Genomic DNA, 16540 nt, shown 5'->3' with positions numbered 1-16540 from the left:
CACCACTTTGTTCTCGCAATCTTGGCACGTTTGTCCCGGTGGACACGTACCCGAAGGCGAAAGTCCGCCACCACAAGCTTGTGTTGAGGGACAACACACTCCCCAGGTATCACCTTACAATCTAAGCAATCACGTCTATCCTCCCTCCTAGCAAGGATAAAGTCGATCTGGCTCGAGTGTTGTCCACTACGAAACGTCACAAGATAGGATTCCCTCTTCTTAAACACAGTATTCGCTATCAACAAGTCGTAGGCTAACGCGAAGTTCAACACATCCTCCCCCTCTTGACTCCTGCTACCATACCCAAAACCCCCTGCACTCGCTCGAACCCTACATTAGTCGCACCCACATGGCCGTTGAGATCTCCTATAAAAAGTTTCTCGCTGGTAGGCACGATACTAACCATGCTATCTAGATCTTCCCAGAACTGCATCTTGATGCTCTCACTAAGGCCTACCTGAGGGGCATAGGCACTGATCACATTCAAAATGAGATGTCTCACAAGCACAAATATAGATGATACCAACTGCAAATTACGTTCATCCTTCGAAATTCGATAAGTAGAAATCCAGCAAATTCAACTGTTCAATTTAGCAAATACATATCCAGTAATAATAACAAATAAACTCAAGTTGCCACTGTAGAAAAGTACATCTTCGTAGTATTTATACCTGATCAAACTTCTAGTTCAGCACAAAGGATTATAAATGATTCATGCATGTTATTTTATCTAAAAGAATGCTCCAAGTAAAGAAAGAACCCACTATGCAGATTGTTGATAAGTATCGATGCCATGCGCTCCACTGAAAATGAAATGCTCCCTATCTGCTGGCCTGACAATTGAGAACTTCCAGATATGTGCTGACTTGACAATTGGTGCAGTGCGGACAGAAGTGACTTCACTGCAGCTATGTTCATCAAGGCTGAACTTTCAAACAGCTTCCTCCAACAAAGAAACAGAATGCAGTTTAGCATTATAATGTAGTTGAAACATGAAAAGCAGCAACTTTCGAACATCTCTCCAGCAATGGAATAAAATGCACTTTAGCATATAGGCAATGCAGTTAAGAGGTGAAAAGCAGCAACAAAAAATCCTGAAAAGAAAAACCGTCCTGACCTGAGAATTTAAAGAAGAGAGAATATGGAAGTCACTGTACTGTCCAGACGTGTCTCTTGAAAGTCTTGAAACAGAAGCTGATACTTCCTGTAAGAGGAAATGGTAGTGTCAACAAAATGATAGTACTAACATAAAGTAGAAACAGGAAACAATGTATCATTTCTGGTCATCATATGTTAGCTGAAAAGAAGAGCCTCAACAAACATAACGAGTAAACTGGGGACAAAAGACTGTAACCTGAGTGGAAGCATGTGGAGAATGAATAGCTCTATCAAGCGCTGAAAGAGTCTCCAATACCTACAACTCCAAGGATAAGAGATCTAGCAATAATTCATGAAACTCAATTTTAAAAAAAAAAAATGGTACAACATTACTCACCAGAACCCAGGAAGGACCAAGGACGTTGTGTAATCGATGTGCAACATTAAAAAGTGTCCTTAATGCCTGGGTTCAGAATGAAACAAGTGTAAATATATGTGAAAAAAAGCAAGGGGTCATGATACAGCTGTAAGAAACATTGCACTTGTTTCCTACTTGCCTGCACATTTTTTGGTGTGAGAATAATACTATCACGCTGATCCATTGAAGTTTCTGACTTCTTTGATCCAGGAGACTGCAAGATGCTGGCATAGATATGAAAGGAAAATAAGAATGGTGTGAATAATTGTGGAAAGGTCATGAATAGTAGATGCAGCATACAACATTAGGCACAACTGAACCATTCAGTATAAATAAAGTCATCATATGAAATATAAATGCACGAATCTCCAGATTTTGGACAAAGACAAGGGTAAATGGAACATTAGCTGCTTCTGCAGACGGTGTCTAATGAGTGTGTGTTTTGGTGCTTGGCTGGGGCCTCCAAGCTCAAAGAGCTCCTTGAGAGGTCGCTGGCCCCGGCCAATTAGGCTCTGGTGGGCTCTGGTCGTGTTTGTACCTTTACTGTAATAGTCTGTAAAGTGGTGTGAGTTGTATTGAGTACAAGGGTGGTCTAATCCCTGTACTCTTTCCCTTTTTTTTCCTATCTTAAATGAAATGACGCACAGTTCTCCTGCACTGTTCGAGAAAAAAATGGAACATTAGCGAAGGCGTAATCCAATCAGCAACCTTCAAGATCTGTGTTTAATATTTTATATAGTAGCCATTTAAGCTAGCATTTTTGACATATCAATTATCACAATACTACTACCACAGAAGTAAACAAGGAAACAAAAAGCTGATCCTCTATGAGTTCATTAGTGATGCCTGATATGACAGACAAGACTGCAAATATTCTTGTAGTTGTAGCTATCAAAAGGGAGCTACAATCATAGCATCCTACCAAAATAGATTAAAGGAACACGTGTGTCCACAAATACTTGAAAATAAACATCAAGCACGCCCTGAAAATCTCAGGTAAGTCTGTCAATACAATGTCCGAAAGAATACAGTACCATTTTTTGAATCCTTAGTTTCAAATTTAAAATTCAAGAGGTAGAAAAGCCCATTTTTAGGACAGATGAAGCCACAAATTTTAGCGCTATCACATGCTTATGATAGAAATTTAATTGGACTAAATGTTTAAGAGGTCATAGACCCCAGAAATTATCCTTAGACAAATTATAAAGCCGGAATTCACAAGACAATGAATATTGCAGGCAAATGGTACAATGATACTCATCACGTCTCATGTATTACAAAGAGCAATAGGAACTTAGAAGAGAAGGGGGCTGCAGGCAACTGATATATTATTCTCAAAACAAGATAATTGGTCATATGCCAGTATTCTAGGAAACAGGACACCAGTGGCATACCTTTTCTTCTCTCCTTCATTTGGATTATTGATTGTAAACTTGCAAAGTGATGCTAGAAAAGAGTTCAAGGGCTCTATAGCACGGAGAACTCCACAAGCCTGAAATGCACCCCATATTCTGATTGTCAAAGCAGTTAATTTACTACAAAGGATGGGAAATGATAGAATAGAAAAGCAACAGAAGGTCAGTAGCCTTTAAGCCATATCATGGGAGGGATACTGTTATTCTCTAAGCAGACTCAAGTAGGGAAATTTTCAAAAGATTTTGGTACATCACCAGATCATCATTATCACCTGAGTGAATGCCTGGTATCCTTTCAATATCTCTAATATTATAGCTTCCCCCTGAGACCTGTTAATTAGATTACCCCTAACCATAAGAACAGGAAAATTTTCATATAATTTATAGGAAGGTACATATATAAGTTTAAAGATTGGGCTGACCTCATCAAAATAAGTGACAGAGAGTCAAGGATGGTTAACCACGTTGAATTGACCATAGCCATACAAAGAAGGGCCAAATGTCCACTACATTCCACACTATTTGATTCATATTTTGGTGATTCAAGCTAAAAACAAACAAAAATAATAATAGCTTTAAATACCCAGATTCATTATTTTTTTATTCATAAGAATAGTCTCTTCTTAGTTCTTACTTCACCAACATCTAGTGCTTCATCAGTCAAAGTTGCAATAGTGAAAACTACACCTAAGAGGCCTTCAAGGGCGAGAGTGATGGTATGTGCTTCACTAGCTACCAAAACAGCAGCATTTGATGCATCATTATCCATACTCCACTCGATCCCTGTGTATGATAATCGCCAATATCGGGAGTTAGTTAAAATCTGAGTAAACAAACAATAAGATTAGAGGAAGTAACTTATCACCAGACTTTGTTTGACTGTAGAGAGTACCTTTAGCTTTACTACTGAACATTCCAGCAACAGCAGATAGAGTTTCTTCGCTTGAATCTGAAGCCTATAAGAGAAGTATTTCTAGTTAAATGAATAGAGTTAGAACGCCCCACCTAGCCAACCCGACCATAAAACCCAGGTGTTATAGTGGGAGGGGTGGGGGCTTTTATCCTCAGTCCAACAAATAGCAATGGCCAGTTCTCAAATAAATGAGTTCAAACGAACATGTGATTAATAAGGATGATATTCCTTTGAAGCAAGGGAACAAATACCACCTGAATAGTAGCTACCACCAAAGCAAGTGCTCTAACTATGTTCTCCACGACATTAGTATTCACTGGATTCCTGTATTATTACCAGAAGAAAAAAGATATCCACATAAGTTCTCCTAAAAATATACAAGCGTAGTGTTATGCCCAAGACATAAAGCGTCAATGCAATTGCATACTGATATGTATAAATGAGCTCCATGAAGAAATTTCTGGAAAAGCAAAAATGCAAAATATAAAACATAACTGGGAGCTTCTTCATCAAAACCCTCAACAAACAACTCTTCAGATGAGTGAAAGGCATACAACTATTGCTATCAAATATAAGAATCTTCAAAGCCTGCGACAACATTTATGTGCATCCAATCACTAGGGAGAAAAACTTAAACAGATATCTACACTCTATCTCCGACATTATTCCTTTTTCTCGAACACACAGGAGATCTGTGTATCTTTGTATTAAGAGAAAAGAGGGAGAAAAACCAAACCCATTACACAAGCAACCACATTGCCGCATTACAAAGGTTGACAAGAACACATAAGATAGAAAACATTTATACACAAATAAGATAGAAAACATTTATAATATAAGAAATGGCTAACATTTATAACACTGATTCCTAACAGATACAAAACTTTCTTGATGCATACGCCACCTTTCATAAAGATCGAAAAGTAAACATTTATAATATAAGAAATAACTTTCCATGTTGTCCACTGATTATGCTTTATCTTAGTGTTATCTTCTGCAGGATTGCTTCCATCTATCAATTCTAACCCAAAAGAAAAGAAAACAAAAGAAAATATCTTTATGGCTCCAGCGCCGGTCTAATGCATGGATCACCAGAAAGAGAAAAAAAAACCTAAAGTTCTATACTTTAAGACAGGCATGATTAGCGAGCCTCTGGAGAAAAATTGTATACAAATCCATCAACCAGAAGAAGGAATGAACATATCAAGAGACATTCAAGAATATCACTATGGATATAATACGTACATGTCAAACGTCTGGAATAGCAAACGCAGAGTGCAGGCTTCTACACAAAAACCCTGATAAACAAATAACATAAGATTAATCATCAACAAGCATTAATTACTATTGTAGCCAAGGAAACTTACCCTTAAAATTTCAAGAACAAGTATCTGATGCCATAATGGTAAGTCCTGACGAGTAACTTTTACAAGCATATTAAGGAACACCTGCGAAGAGAGCAGCTTAGAGCATAGGTAGGAAAACATAACTGGATGAATTAAAAGTACCATGAGCACTCGTGTAATAATAGACTACTTATTTCATATCCCAAATTAGTTGGTTCAAAGTATTACGGGTAGACTAGCTAGCAATTTCAACCTAAAAGTAGAGTAAAATGTGATATCATAATCAATCATATTAGGGGGGAAAAGCGGCATATTTTGGACGATAGGAACTAAAGCTGATTACTGACAGGATACAAACTACAAAGTCAAGTCTAAGTTGAATGATTCAGGAGATCTTTTGAAAATTTTGCTGACTTATGATGCTTAATCTACCCCATGTGGATATTGTTAGAGAGACATGTATAGGCTGGCCCACGGGCCTCTAGCTTAGCCGGCCTGCTGGCCATTGGGGCTAGGCGCCCCACCTGTGTCCAGGTGCCCCCCCCAGGATATGTGTTGGTTAGGATAGGAAAGGATCCCCCTGATTGGGTTGTTACCATACGTGGCAGCATCCTTGCCTATATGTATCTGTACTGTGCTCCGCACCCTAATCAATCTATCATTCATCCGGCCATACTCACTTACATGGTATCAAGAGTCAGGGTTTCCCCCGTGATTCTCCTCCTTCCGCTGCCCTAGCCGCGTGCCACCTTGGCTGCACCATGGCCGGCACTCTTCCCCCCACCGACGAAGCTGACGCAGCGGCCGCCGCGGCCGCCGCCGAGCAGCAGCGTCTTGCAGACGCGCGCACGGCGCGCCAAGCGAAGCGCGAGGCCGCCGCCGCCGCTCGCGTTCGCGAAGCCCTAGCCCTAGCGGCTGAGGAACGCGCCGCCGCCGCCGACAGCGATCAAGAGCCCGACGCCGCGCCCGACGTCGACGCCGATGCTGCCTCCGGTCGCCCTCCGGCAGAAGACGTTCGCGCCGCCATGCTCCTCCACGAGGCTGCCGCCGTTCTGAACCTCCACGCCCAAGCCGCTGGAGTTCAGAACACCCGCAGCCTCATCCCCGTCGTCCTCGATGCCACCTCCGGCCCGTACACTCGATGACGTGAGCAATTCCTGCTCGCTGTCGGCCGCTTCGCCCTCCAGGACCACGTCTTCCTCGACGCTCCGCCCCCCTCTTCCCCAGACTAGGAGCGGATGGATTGTGTCGTTCGCTCCTGGCTTCACAGCACCATCTCCGCCGATCTCGCCGAGGCTGTGATGGGGCGCGGCGGCTCTGCTCGGGCGGCCTGGCTCGCCATCGAGGCGCAATTTCTCGGCAATCGAGAAACCCACGCCTTGCACCTCGACGCCCAATTCCGCCACTTCTGCCAAGGTGATTTGTCTATCACCGATTACTGCAGGAAGTTCAAGTCCATGGCCGACGACCTCGCCGATCTTGGTGAACCCGTCACGGATCGCACCTTGGTGTTGAACGTGATTCGCAACCTCAACGAGAACTTCACCGACATCGGCCGCCATCTCCGTCGCAGACGCCCCTTCCCGACGTTCCTCGGCGTCCGCAACAACCTCCTGCTTGAGGAGATCACCGCCGCCCAGAGGAACTCCACTGCACCCACCACCCTCCTGGCCGCAGGCGCTGGCGGCGCAGCGTCCGGCTCCTCTGCCCCACAGCAGCCCCCTTCCAAGGCCGGGGGCGGCTCCGGCGGCGGCTCGGGCGGCGGCCGGAACCGGCGGAGCAAGCGCGCGGGACGCACCGACACCAAGCGCAGCGCACCAGGCGGCGGCGACTCCAGCGCTTCCTCCTCCGCTGGACAGGCCGCGGGCGGTGCGACGGCGGCCGGCCAGTGGTGGCCCTGGACCGGGTCCATTCAGATGTGGCCCGGTCCAAGGCCTCCACTCCCCCAGGCCGCCGCCCGGCCCGCTCCGCAGCAGGCCCTGCTGGCCCAACAGCAGGGGGCGCCTCCTCCTGCGCCGGCCTCCTTCGTCGCTCCTGCGCAACCGCCTGCGCTGTGGGCCGCCGCCGGCCCAGGAGTCTTCAGCCCGGTTCCTCAGTGGGGCGCGCCCAACCCGTGGGCTGGGCTCCCTGGCATCTACAACACCACCGGTCAGCCGTCTTGGGACCAACAGTCCCTCGCATCTACCTTCAGCACCATGACGCTGAGCCAGCCGCAGCAGACTGAGTGGTACTTCGATTCAGGTGCCACCTCCCACATGGTTTCTGATTCTCGCTCTCTTTCACATATTTTTCCCCAGCGGTACCCTTTTCCCTCAGCTATTGTTGTCGGTGATGGATCTTTACTCCCCGTCACCTCTACTGGCTCAGCACACCTGTCAGGACCCCTGCATCTTAATAATGTTCTTGTCTCTCCAAAACTTATCAAGAATCTTATATCTGTGCGCCAGTTCACTTCTGATAACAACTGCTCTGTGGAATTTGACCCCTCTGGTTGTTCTGTGAAGGATCTCGGGACTCGGAACGTGATCGTCAAGTGCAATAGCTCAGGACCGTTGTACCCGCTTCACCTCCCCGCTGCCACCACTGCCCTAGCTGTCGGCTCCACCTCCGCTTTATGGCATCGCCGTTTGGGTCATCCTGGTCAGGAGTCCCTGGCCAAATTAGCTTATATGCTTCCGTCATGTAATAAAGATGTTAGCTCATCCCCATGTCATGCGTGTCAACTCGGCCGCCACACCCGTCTTCCGTTTCGGGTGTCGTCGTCCCGAGCCCAAAACAAGTTTGATCTTATTCATTGTGACTTGTGGACCTCTCCCATCGTTAGTGTCTCAGGTTATAAATATTATTTGGTCATTCTTGATGATTGATCCCATTACTTGTGGATGTTTCCTCTTCATCTCAAGTCCGACACGTATGCCACCTTGACTAACTTCTTCTCCTATGTGACCACACAGTTCGGCGCCACCGTCAAAGCTGTCCAATGCGACAACGGGCGCGAGTTCGATAACTCCAGCGCCCGAACCTTCTTCCTCACCCATGGCACACACATGCGCATGTCATGCCCCTACACCTCGCCTCAGAACGGGCGCGCAGAGCGGATCATTCGTTCAGTCAACGATATCCTCCGCTCGCTCCTCTTCCAGGCGAGTGCCACCCTCCTACTGGGTTGAGGCCCTGTCCACTACCACCTACCTCCTGAACCTCCTCCCCACCAAGACGCTAGCCATGTCGACGCCTCACATGGCCCTGTATGGATCGCCACCATCCTACAGCCACCTCCGCGTCTTCGGTTGCCTGTGCTATCCTAACATGACCGCCACGGCAAGCCATAAGTTAGCACCCCGCTCTCTTCCGTGCGTCTTCCTTGGCTACTCGGCTCATCATAAAGGGTACTGCTGCCTTGACACCTCGTCCAACCGTGTCATCATATCCCGGCACGTTGTGTTTGACGAGTCCACGTTCCCCTTTTCTGAGCTTTCACCACACCCCACCCCACAGGCATATGATTTTCTGGAGGATGCTACTGACTTTGTGCCGGCTCCTATAGGACCGTCACAAAACCCTCTGTCTGCAGGTTCTCCCATGGCGTCTCCCGCAGGACCAGTGCCCACATCGGCCACTGGTGCGCCCTCTCCCGCACTGCCATGTGCGGCCCCCGGAGCATCGTCCCCCGCGCTGCCATGCGCGGCCCCCGGAGAGTCGACCCCCGCGCTGCCACGCGCGGCCCCTGGAGCGTCGATCCCCGCACTGCCACGCGCGGCCCCTGGAGCGTCGACCCCCGCGCTGCCACGCGCGGCCCCGACGGTCCCGCCAGGGTTCGCCCCTCGCAGTCCGGTCACCCCGGCCGCGGCACCAGCGGGACCTGCCGACTCTCCTCGACGGATGGTGCAGCCTCTTCCACCGGTGCAGCCCTTCGACCGTGTGTACACACGGCGCGGCGCACCTGCTCCGTCACCGCCGCCCAGCACCGGTGCGCAACCCCTGCCCAAGGGCGCTGTGCCGGTGCCCCCCGTTGTCAACCAGCATCGCATGGTTACCCGTGCGAAGCTCGGCTTCCGGCAGCCCGCGCTCTTCACCGCGGCCCCTCTGTCTCCGGTTCCGAAGACCTTCCGTAGTGCCCTTGCCGATCCAAATTGGCGGGCGGCTATGGAGGAAGAACATGATGCTCTCCTGAAGAACCACACGTGGGATTTGGTCCCTCGACCGCCGCACACCAATCTGGTCACCGGCAAGTGGATCTTCAAGCACAAGCTCAAGGGTGATGGTTCTTTGGAGCGGTACAAGGCTCGCTGGGTTCTTCGCGGGTTCACTCAGCGCCCAGGTGTGGACTTCGATGAGACATTCAATCCTGTGGTCAAGCCAGTGACTGTCCGCACAATTCTGTCCTTGGCGCTCTCTCGCCGGTGGCCCATTCACCAGCTGGACGTCAAGAATGCCTTCCTCCATGGCACGCTCTCTGAGGCAGTCTACTGTGCACAGCCTGTTGGTTTTGAGGACACTGCTCATCCTGACTATGTTTGTCGGCTCAACAGATCTCTCTATGGATTGAAGCAGGCTCCTCGTGTTTGGTACAGTCGCTTCGCAGCCTATCTGCTCAGCCTGGGATTCGTCGAGGCCAAGTCAGACACCTCTCTGTTTGTCTACCGCCGCGGCACTGACACTATATATCTACTCCTCTACGTGGATGATATTGTCCTCACTGCCTCTTCATCAGCTCTTCTCCAGCAGACTATTCAGGCCTTACAGCAGGAGTTCAGCATGAAGGATCTTGGTGAGCTGCACCACTTTCTGGGGATGCATGTCAGGCGCTGTGGCACAGGACTTCTCCTCTCTCAGCGGCAGTACATGCTGGATATCTTGGAGCGCGCTGGCATGACCGAGTGCAAGCCGTGCTCTACTCCCGTGGACACCAACCCCAAGTTGACGGCTGATGGCCCACCGGTTCAGGTCGCTTCTGAGTTCCGGAGTCTTGCAGGTGCCTTGCAGTACCTCACTTTCACCAGACCGGATATCGCTTACGCTGTTCAGCAGGTTTGCTTGCATATGCACGATCCGTGTGAGCCTCACCGTGCTGCATTGAAGCGTATCCTGTGCTACATCAGAGGCACACTTCACCTGGGCCTTCTCCTCCGACCGTCTTCACAGAGTGAGCTGACTGTGTACTCCGATGCCGACTGGGCAGGCTGTCCGGATACTCGCAAATCCACATCGGGTTATGCAGTGTTTCTCGGGGACAACCTGGTCTCCTGGTCGTCGAAGCGGCAAAACACAGTGTCCAGATCCAGTGCTGAAGCTGAGTACCGCGCTGTGGCAAATGGTGTTGCCGAAGCCCCATGGCTGCGCCAACTTCTCCTTGAGCTCCATGCGCCTCCCCCAGCGCGCTTCGTTGGTCTATTGCGACAACATCAGCGCGGTCTACATGTCCAGCAACCCCGTCCAGCATCAGCGCACCAAGCACATTGAGATTGATCTTCACTTCGTGCGGGAGCGTGTTGCTGTTGGTGATGTCCGCATCATGCATGTTCCCACATCATCCCAGTACGCCGACATCTTCACCAAGGGACTTCCGTCTTCGGTGTTTACGGAGTTCAGGTCCAGTCTGAACGTCCGCGCTGCCGACGATCCGACTGCGGGGGCGTGTTAGAGAGACATGTATAGGCTGGCCCACGGGCCTCTAGCTTAGCCGGCCTGCTGGCCATTGGGGCTGGGCGCCCCACCTGTGTCCAGGTGCGCCCCCCCCCCTAGGATATGTGTTGGTTAGGATAGGCAAGGATCCCCCTGATTGGGTTGTTACCATACGTGGCGGCATCCTTGCCTATATGTATATGTACTGTGCTCCGCACCCTAATCAATCTACCATTCATCCGGCCATACTCGCTTACAGATATATAATATAACGGATAAGATTGATTGTTCTCATTCTGCTACTTTAAGATTGTCTATGATGCATTCCGAATTGAACCTAAATATGCCAGTCCAATGATTAATTTAGTCTTAAGCTAAAATACAATCATTAATCGCCATCCTTCTACCTATACCGTAGTTGAAGCACCTAAAGGCTGTCTCGGAACTGCTTCCCTTATGCTAGGAGGGAGTAGAACCGACAGTCAGCTGAAGCTTCTGGTTAAATTCTACATTTAAATAATGAGTACCAAGACTGGGATGCATATGAGAATGGGCAAAACAATACCTCACTTTCAGTAACAAGTGAAGAGCTGTAGAGCCTGATGACATGAGAAAGCAGACGTAGGACTAAACGACGAAAAGAAGGCTCCCCTGCTTCCCCCTCCAGCTGAAGAAAAACAAAAAAAAAAAATCAGATCAGGCAAAGCAACAGCTAATGGCCAGTGTTCTATTGTTGTCTTGCGAAATCTATTAGAGAAACTTTAGTTATTCCAGTACAATTTTCCAAGTAAGTCACATAAAAGATGCTTTCAAATACTTTTCACCTCAAAAATTAGATGTTTAGGTGCCTTTGAAAAGCCTTTGCAATGCCAAATAGAGACTATAATCAAAATTGACATATGGAAAACTAGTAAGGTAAGGTAGCAAAGAAGCCAAGACATTAGAAGGGCCAACTACTTGGACTTATTAATTTAATGTCAAACATCTCAACCCCCTAATTTGGCCAAAATGACCAAGTAGTTTAAGGGCATGAGCTACCAAGAATCTATGACCAAAAGACTACAGCCCTGATTCAATACTTTCCATGCATGCAGAGTTCCAAAATCAGAGAAACAGAATACATGGCAACCTAAACTTTCAAAATCAAATATCAAGAAACAAATTAACTCTGTGAGGTGTAAAGACAAGCATGAAAATGTTGCAAATGTGAATGTATACTGAATATACCAAAATTTAGATAACGCGTCTGTATATGAATTTTGTGACAGTGGTGGTGCAATCAAAATTTAAACTGCAAATTAAACATATCACTAAAGTCAAACTCCTCATTTAAATGAACTTACCTCCACATTAGTGCGGAGTGAAGTCATGAGAAGTGAGCAAATTTGATGACGCAAGACCTGCAGATTATTAAGAGGTTCCAGAGTTATCAATCAATGATTTTTTTCAAAAAAAAAGTGATAAAGGTTGTACGGGGACACTGACCTGCTGGTAAGATAACAATGCCCGGAATATAGCAACATATGTGGATAGCACAAACCTGGAACAAAACATGTCCAGATGAGGCTTAGATTGTTCTATATGCATGTTCTGCAGAAAATTTGCAGCGGAATTGTTCTATATGCATCTTCTTCACGGTGGCATCATGTGATTATATGAAAAGAAGTGATTGATAAAATTCCTGCGAATGAAACCATAACAAAAGTTTCATTGTGGCACTTGAGAGCTTACTCAAGTATGTCAAGGGCAAATGTCCTATGCAGCGAATGAACACGAAGCCATGTAGCCTGGAGGAAAAAATGGCAGAAGTCACCTACATGATTATGTGAAGAGAAGAAAAGAACAAAACACTCTGTATGTCCTTATTTCCAGGAGAATAGAAGGTGCTATCAGAAATCGTTCGCACATACAGATCCACCTGCAGCAAGAGCTGTCAGGTCTTCAAGCAGACGAAGTCCAAGCTTCCCAACATCACTCAGATTTTCCCTCATAGTAGGCTCTCCTGAGTTGCTTGCTAGTGAGCTGTCAAAGCAATCTGAATCAATAGAGCAAAAAAGGAGAAATGCAAAAGCAACACACAGGAAGACAACATTAACATTCCTGTAGTACCTCATGTATTTGGTATTAAATGTCTTTTTTTAATCTAACTAGAATGAGGAAGCCATAAGAACTACATCTAAAAGCCATGACAGAACTACATAAATAAAACAAAATTCTAGCATGGAGCATCTAAGAAGAATCTAGCAGAATACACGGGCTGCAACTTTTAATAGTAAGTAAAATGTGAAATGGTTAAAATGTATATGTTTTGCATTTTGGGCTAAAATTTTGCCTGATTTTTCATATTGTCAACTAGAAGTTAAGAGTTGCCTTAATAGCACAATCAATAAAGAAATAGAAAGAGTCTTACAGTGTGCGACTGAAGCTATGAGTAACATTATCAGCAACAGAGGTAACACGGGAACTGAGTCTTGCTGAAGAAGCTTTACCGGAGGGAAGTGATTCAGCACGAATAACATTATCAAAGACCAATGCCACTGCTTGTCTAAATGTAGCTGCTGCCGTACTAAATGAACATTATGTGACTTAGGATATCACCATATGGACTTGGAATCAGTGAGACAACAGTATGGCAATGAGCTTACTTGCGGACACTGTCAGAAGATCGACTGCTTTCAAGGAGGTAAAGGCATATTCCAAGAGCTTGAGACATGCTCTCCTGAAAGAAACATAAACGGTCAACTGATAAGATGAGCCTACTGATGGTAACAACACCATGATCCTGAGAAGGCATTCATGGCATGACACAACTGTTATTCACGCTCAAAAGAAGAACCAATAGTTACTACCCCATTCTTAAAAATATGGTGTTCTAGGACAAGTTGAATATTTTGAAATGAAATTAATCATCTTGTCCTAAATGTCATATTTAAGACGGAGAGAGTACTTTTCTAACAATATTCACTCTGGAGCCAACTGAAACATATTGGACCATAATGCACACTATTTTTAAATATTAAATTGTCATGACTCACATTCCAACAGCCTGCACCCAAAAAATGATAAAGAAAAGAGAAAAGTAAAATAACTTTCTTTTGAGAAAAAAAGTAGCAGTGCACATAATCAACACGAAAAAGACAACAAAAGTCAGCACTGGTAACAAGAGGTGATGACTCGTTGGCTCATTACTGGCTTACTGCTGTCTTATGTTTACTATTTTGATATATAGAAGCTTCCGCATGTTCTACTGTTAGCTAAACACATGACGCGCAAGAAGTCTTTCACACAAATAAATAAATTATAACCACTGATAGTAGATACCTCACTTTCAGGATGTAGATGAGATTGAAAGAGAATCAACATCGTTTGCAAAGTCTTTAGTTGAACAATCTCATCTGTCATCTCTGCATGCTGCAATGAAACAAACACCAGAGGTCAGCAACAATGAGTCCCAGGTTGCAGCTAACAACAGATTACTATGGAAATCAAATTTATCAAAGACATGCACAGAAGAAGACGACACAAAGGTTAAATAACAGCTGCAGTACAATTCCAGATTTGGAATTATTGTGTTTGTAAAACACATTCTCAAACTCATCAGAAAGCAATAAAAAAAAAAGAGGATAAAAACTTGGCCAACCTAGGAGGAACTAGGTGCCATTGTGAATAAGAAGGAATAGGCACCGAAATTCAAGTGAATAGGACTCAAACCTGGGCTGTGGGGTGTATAACCACACCTCCCAGATCTCACCAACAGAGCTAGGTTCGGTTCCTTAATGGCATGACACTCAAAAGATAATACAGAATTGGTTTTATTTGTAAATTTATCAAAATGGAATGAGTGGGATGTTTATGGATCAAAAAGTAAGTAAGAAGGAAAGAACTCACATCTTTCAAAGTCGCTAGTATCTCCTTCAATGCAGATGATGCAACAGCATCGTGTGATATAAGCTTTTGCAAACAGGAAAGTCCTATTACACTCAACTTCACTGATTTAACACTGCATGCCATCAGAAACATCCGCAGTATATCTTCATTCTGAGCTATTTCACTTGGGCCGGATAGAGATCGGAGCTTCAAGACAAAAAATAAAAATAAAAATAGACGTCTCGTCAGCGAGCAAGCAACAGTGTACTTAATATTACCATAACTTAGAATGTAAGGTCAAAAACAAGTCTTTTGCAGAATTAACATGTTTAACTAAAAAATGCTCATGTCCACAGGAAATAGATAGAAAGTGTGCTCTTACACTAATCAGTACATATCATTTAGCCACGAGTTTATTTGGACTACGAGGGAGAGAAGTCTTCATCATACTATAAAGAATAATGAGCTCCAAGCATCTGAATCAAAGTAACCCAAGCCTCAAACTCCACCCAAAACCATTCATCGTTGTAGACATTTACACACACCTAGTGGGCAGACTTGTATAAGTAATCATTAAGCTTACTTAACCACGAAGCACAAATTGTAGCTATAAATTTAAAATCTCACTCATAGGTTCCGACAGTTTATGTAAATTTGGGGGCAATCCTACTCCCATATCACTAATTCACAACACGCTGTTATCACGGAAAACAAAAATTGAATTAGAGTTAACAAAGCCAAATGCACACTTCCAATTACCCGTTCAAACGGTCGGATACTACTCCCGCCCCTAAATGGGTCCGGAACGGGAGAGAGCGCGAGGCGCTCCAGGAACGCGGAATGGGTGGGGCGGCGTGATCACAGGTGAAGTGGATGTAAGTCGGGAGAGGCGGACCTTAAGTATAGCGTGCTCGGCTGCGTCCTTGACAGCAGGGTGGCGGCGGCGCGCCTCGGCGGAGAGCGCGCGCAGATCGGCCTCCAGCGCCGCCATAAAGGCCATCTCCGCCTCCCGCCTCCGACCTGCTCCTCAGGCGCGGCAGGGAGGCGATGGCGAGACTAGGGGTTAGGGTTCTGGCGTGCGCTTTCGCGGGGATCGGAAGTGGGAGGCCGCGCCGGACGGGCCTGGTGAGATCTGAAACGGGGACGACGACGAAGAGAAGATTTAGGTGCGCTCGATGTTGCCTTCGTTTTTGTTTCGCGGGAAGAAAGTCACGGGACCGTTCGTTCTGGATCTTGCGGTTGGCTAAGTATCTTCGTCACTGAACTAAAGCTCTATCAAAACATGGTTAAGCTATAAGAGTGGTTTTGAGACCTAACGACAAATAATGATAGTTTCTCTTTCTTCAAGTGACCAAAAATTATCTTAGAGCCAAAAACGCCAGTCATCTAATACAATACCGTCTAGTATTTTTAATCATGTACAATACCATCTAGTAGCATTTTTAATCATGTGAAGGAGATGGGGGAATACGAGAGAAAGAAATAGTTACTACACAAAGCAAACATCATTTATGGTTAGATGAGTTGTTATTGCCATGTAATTTATAATATTACTTTGTTCCTTCCATAAATTAAGGGGAATCATATTACTATTACAACAGTGACAATATATAGATAGTTGTCCAAGTGTTAATTTGTAAGAATATACGTGATCGACTCATGGACGGAGAACCAGTTTGACTCGCATATGGATGGTCTAAAGCTCATCGGTCAATGACACAAGCAGAAATTAATATGGAAATGTTACGTGCTTTAGAAATAGATATAAATATAGATGAGTAAAATGCAACAGAAGTCCACCAACTTGTAAGAGTGTGTCATTTAGGTCCACCAACTACAAAAGTGCATTTCTAGATCC

At 45.8% G+C, this 16540-nt stretch overlaps 1 protein-coding gene across 3 annotated transcripts in view; it reads right to left on the bottom strand.

Moving 5' to 3' along the window:
• The window catches only part of LOC120672432 (protein MON2 homolog), a 45330-nt gene extending 29452 nt beyond the window's left edge, over positions 1-15878 (bottom strand). The window contains exons 1-23 of one of the 3 annotated variants that reach the window (XR_005674131.1): positions 15578-15878; positions 14704-14889; positions 14137-14226; positions 13461-13534; positions 13226-13381; positions 12726-12837; positions 12547-12602; positions 12301-12355; positions 12159-12215; positions 11381-11482; positions 5212-5292; positions 5090-5142; positions 4099-4168; positions 3824-3887; positions 3566-3714; positions 3354-3478; positions 3204-3261; positions 2911-3008; positions 1656-1740; positions 1496-1561; positions 1355-1414; positions 1118-1204; positions 765-939 (exon numbers count right to left, since the gene is read on the bottom strand). Coding sequence is in view for 2 of the 3 variants with exons in the window: in XM_039952827.1 (XP_039808761.1) it covers positions 765-939; positions 1118-1204; positions 1355-1414; positions 1496-1561; positions 1656-1740; positions 2911-3008; positions 3204-3261; positions 3354-3478; positions 3566-3714; positions 3824-3887; positions 4099-4168; positions 5090-5142; positions 5212-5292; positions 11381-11482; positions 12159-12215; positions 12301-12355; positions 12547-12602; positions 12726-12837; positions 13226-13381; positions 13461-13534; positions 14137-14226; positions 14704-14889; positions 15578-15682 (2164 nt within the window). In the remaining variant the exon portion in view is untranslated. The remainder of the gene's footprint in view (positions 1-764; positions 940-1117; positions 1205-1354; positions 1415-1495; positions 1562-1655; positions 1741-2910; positions 3009-3203; positions 3262-3353; positions 3479-3565; positions 3715-3823; positions 3888-4098; positions 4169-5089; positions 5143-5211; positions 5293-11380; positions 11483-12158; positions 12216-12300; positions 12356-12546; positions 12603-12725; positions 12838-13225; positions 13382-13460; positions 13535-14136; positions 14227-14703; positions 14890-15577) is intronic. The other 2 variants (XM_039952827.1, XM_039952826.1) reach the window with 2 other exon arrangements.
• Positions 15879-16540: the final 662 nt, after the last annotated feature.

Source organism: Panicum virgatum, chromosome 5N, assembly GCF_016808335.1.
Source record: "Panicum virgatum strain AP13 chromosome 5N, P.virgatum_v5, whole genome shotgun sequence".
Taxonomy (NCBI): domain Eukaryota; kingdom Viridiplantae; phylum Streptophyta; class Magnoliopsida; order Poales; family Poaceae; genus Panicum; species Panicum virgatum.
This window is presented reverse-complemented; position numbering and strand designations above follow the sequence as displayed.